This window comes from Gouania willdenowi, unplaced genomic scaffold (assembly GCF_900634775.1).
Source record: "Gouania willdenowi unplaced genomic scaffold, fGouWil2.1 scaffold_338_arrow_ctg1, whole genome shotgun sequence".
In the NCBI taxonomy this organism is placed as follows: domain Eukaryota; kingdom Metazoa; phylum Chordata; class Actinopteri; order Blenniiformes; family Gobiesocidae; genus Gouania; species Gouania willdenowi.
In genome coordinates this window covers 110346-114824 of record NW_021145100.1, presented here as the reverse complement: position 1 = coordinate 114824, position 4479 = coordinate 110346, and the positions used below count along the sequence as shown (strand labels likewise).

At 36.8% G+C, this 4479-nt stretch overlaps 1 protein-coding gene and 1 long non-coding RNA gene across 2 annotated transcripts; both read left to right on the top strand.

Annotated features, from left to right (window-relative positions):
* Window positions 1-1031, top strand: LOC114459722 (putative protein TPRXL). Its single transcript, XM_028441878.1, has 3 exons — window positions 1-362; window positions 465-701; window positions 940-1031. Exons 1-3 carry the CDS (start codon window positions 50-52, stop codon window positions 1029-1031), a joined length of 642 nt encoding a protein of 213 aa, XP_028297679.1. The 5' UTR covers window positions 1-49.
* Window positions 1032-1187: 156 nt separating this feature from the next.
* Window positions 1188-2733, top strand: LOC114459725 (uncharacterized). The gene is made up of 4 exons (XR_003673453.1): window positions 1188-1223; window positions 1336-1589; window positions 1702-1946; window positions 2163-2733. It is a non-coding gene; the product is annotated as an uncharacterized LOC114459725 (long non-coding RNA).
* The last annotated feature ends 1746 nt before the right edge of the window (window positions 2734-4479 follow it).

Sequence of the window (4479 nt, the reverse complement as noted above, 5' to 3'; positions counted from 1 at the left end):
GTGGGTGCTGGAGAATGCTCTCGGGTATGCTGCTTACCTTGTGGCTGCTATGAGGAGGGATCCCACAGGAGGCAGCAAGGATTCAACAGATCATGCCCACAATAAGCAGTGTTTCAGGGAGTATGTGGAGCTCTTTCCTTCAGGCAATATTGCTGTTGCTATGAAGGAAGAGCAGTATGTTGAGAAAAAGTCTCAGCAGACAGTCACCACACAACAGAGCTCTATTCAGAGTAAAGGATCACAGCCTTCTCCTAAGAAATGCTCCTCTGTTGCCTCCCTGTCCTCCCTCTTGGTCAGGAAAGGCGAGCAAAACTTAACCAAGATGGTGAAAAGGCTGGTGTCTCCAATGAAAGTCAGACCATGTATGTAACATGTAATCACATGTTACATACATACATACATTAATTTATTATTTGTCTGCCATTCAGTAGTTGTGATGCTTTTTCTTTTTCTTTTTTTGGTAGCTTTGACGCAGCCACGTACGCAGCCCTCGTCCACCATCAGTAGCCCCACCGCTTCAACTCCTCCCGCCTCTGTACCCTCATCGTCCTTTGTGGAGGAAACTCCATCCACCTCTGCAGTCCCGGGACCCTCCTCTGCCCCTGGACGCTCCTCATCTGCCCCCGGCAAACCTGTGTCTGAGCCTGATGACATCACTTTGCTGGCAGAGGTCTTAAGATGGGAAGAGGCCCAAACGACAAGTTAGTCAACATTACATTATTTAAAAAAATATCAGTCTTTGATCATTGATTTTATTTATTCTTTTAGTTTTTCCATTTACATTATAAATGAAACATAAATGTATATTATGTACCTCCTTTGTATTAATGTCTTTTACATTCATATGTTATTTCAGAAGCTTTCAAATATTTTGTTTATGTTGATATTGGCTTTTAATTTTTCATCTATGTTTTTTGCATTTTTTTGTGCGTGTTTTAGCACAGAGAGTCTGTCTTCCAGCTGGCTGGATAAAGACGCTCCCTGAAGTAGACCAGAAGTGGATGTCAAAGCAGCTCCTTCACCTGCTGTGACCGCTCTGCTCCCCCATTCCACACAAACAGTTTCTCCTGCAGAACAGTCTAGTGAGTTTTACACAACTGTTTCTAAAATCTCACGTTTTGCTTATTTTTTTAAATTTAAAATGTTTTACTCTAAATACTTGTCTTTTTCTTTTAGCATTAGCGCCATCTACTGATCCATCTCCACACTCCTCCTCATGCCATGTAAGAAGTTGTTTACCTTAAAGAAAAAAAAAGAAAAGTTGCAATAGCTTGGATTGATGAGTGTGCACTGCTGTCATCAGTGGTTCTTTTTTCTTGTTTTTGTTTTTGTTAGGGTTCAGTTGGCCCTGATCACATTGAAGGGTATGGCGCAGTGCAGGATCTGGCTGATTACTTGGCTGGACTAAGAGACCACCGTCTTGCGCTGACTCAGGAGGAATGTAGTCAGGTCATTGCTCTGTGGCAGGAACTGGGGGAGGATGACAAAAAAAAAACTGTCTACCCAGCTCGACACCAGACCAGCCTGAGCAAGGGACGATTCCGGGCTACGAAGAAGATTGTGGCTCCAGGTGTGGAGAGCACCAAAAGGTGAATTAAACTAGGAAAACACAATATGTGGGTTATGTAAAAAAAAGTGAAATATAATGTAAGTCACACATTATTGTAATGTTTTTAAAGCATACATTATTTTTAACTACAGGTCTTTCATCGGGGCTCACAGTCCTGCACAGTGGCCCGACTGCAACAGAGTGGTTGAGGCCATCTTTGTCAAGCTTTTTGCATCTACCCGAGCACTGTGCGCTGTGAGGGAAAGAAGCTGTCAAGATACACTGTGGTGATACGCGCGTACAAAAACATCAGGGAGTGCGTAGTCACAAACGCCAGGCTGATGAGCGAGACCACTATACAGCTGCCTGAAGTAAATGCTGCAACAGTTTCACAGTGGTGAGTAGGATTTATATAAATATACATATTTTATGTACAGCTGATTTTGTTGAGACTTTTTTTTGTTGTTTATGAAACTTTATTACATATTCCAGATTAAGGCCTCGGGGACATATTTGTCTTATGTAAATCACATCAAAAGCAAGATTACATTTTTTGTATATTTTACAATGTAGAAACTTTTGTTTTCATATAAATTATTTTGTGTTTTCATAGGTACTGTAGGCGGTGCAAGGCACAGGAGCAGGATATTTTAAAGCAGGGTCTTCCAGCTTTACAGGCCCCAATGGCAGCTCCATCAAGACTTCCACCTGCCCTGCAGAAAGGACAAACTTTTACATTTGGCTCTTTAGCTCAGCCTCATCCTTTAGTGCTGCCACCAAACACTGCTGGGCAGGCACAACTTAAAGGAAGGCCACCATCTCAGCCACCACCACCACCACCACTACCACCACCACAGACATTGCTCTTTTTTCATCCTGTTCCACCTGCCCCTCCAAAACCCTTAATTACTTCCCCTCTAACATTTCAGACACAGGTAACACCTCAAGCGGTTCCCTACACCACACAGCAGTATAGGAAAAGACAAATGGAGGCAGAGCAGTCAGGTATTTTTAAAAGAAAATACACCAAAAAGAAAGACACTATAGTTTGCAGCAAGTGCAAAAAGGACAGGAACCCTCCTACACATCGCCAGTATTTTGGCAACTGGTTTTGAGAAGAGACTGAGACTCAGTCCTATGATGAGTGGAGGGCTTTACTGGAGGAGCGCAATTATGGCAAAAAGTAAATAAAGTGGGAAATGAGGAACCTCTTTCCTCCACTCTCATCACAGGGATGAATTTGCTATTTGTAAAATAGTTTGTAAATTTGTAAATAATAGATATTTTTAAGTTTTTTAAAAAAGTATATATTTCAAGTATTTTATATCTGTTTGTTGTTGGGAATTTTTCTATTTTATACTTGTTGGGGGTGGGAGGTGGTGGTGATATTATTTATAGTTATTGTGATTTGTGAATGGTTGTTTTCTCTGTATTAAAGATATTACATTTTTTTTTTAACAATTTCCTTTTTTAATCTGGCATTAAAAACTACAGTGTTTGGAATATCATATCTACATCTGAACTCATTGAACTCAGGAGGGCTTGACAGGGTTTTTCAACCCTTTAATGTTGTGCAGTAACATCTAATTAAAAGCTGTTTTCTAGTATATACATTGGTTAAGATGGTGTTTTTTTAATGAACAGTTTCAATGGACAAGAGTAAGTCTGAGGGATGAATATAGTTTATATATATATATTTTAGATTTATATATATATATATATATTAATCTAACATATATATACATATATATGTATATATATATATGTATATATACATGTTAGATTTATATATATATATAAATTTTATATATATATGTATTAATATATGTATATATATATATATATATATATATATATATACTGTATATACAAAAAGCACACACAATTACTCCACAATCACACTATAATGGCAACCAAAAACAATTATACAAAAAATACACAAAAAGACAACTGAACAACACACAGCTGATGCGCGTGCACGGAGTAAATAAATGTAAACACTCACACACACACACACATGGCTGATGCGTGTGCACAAAGTAGATAGATGTAGACACACACACACACAGCTGATGCGCGTGCATGGAGGAGATGGATGTAGACACACACACAGTATTTACAGTATAATAAAAATATACTAAATAAGTAAAATAAAACAAAAAACTACACAATATTTATGCAAAAAGTACACAAAATGACAATAGAAATGCATAAAAATATACAAAAAACCTCCAAAAACACACACAATTACTCAAAAAAACATACATTACAGAAAACTACACCAAACAACAACAAACATATGAAAATGACTCAAAATACATAAAACTAAATATTTATACAAAAATACATAAAACTAAATATTTATACAAAAATACACAAAATAATAATAGAAATGCACAAAACTACACTAAAAAAGATACAAAAATACACAAAATGATTCCAGAATCCCTACAATGGCAACAAAAAACAATAATTATACAAAAAATGCACAAAAAGACAACAGAAAGATACAAAAATACACATAATGACTCCAAAAACTTACATTACAGAAAAATACATCAAACAAAAAATATATAAAAATGAGTATAAAAAAACAACAAACACATTTATCATGCACATGTCCCATAAAATTAAACCAGGGAAATCGCACACGCTATTTTAGTTTGCACCTGCAAATAAACCCCTTTATAACACTACAGAGTACAGCGTATGTACACTATGTACATCCAACCTTCAAACACATACTTATTTGGCCATAATTGACAACTCTACTTATGCTCCTACATGAATACATACTTGTGACGGGCACTGTACTAGTAATTAAAAAGTTGAATAGTTTAAAAAGTTGAAAAGTTATTAAAAACTCGTATGACTAAACACCACAAATAACATCTAAAGTGTAGTCTGTAATTCTGGCTTTTAGTTTCTAT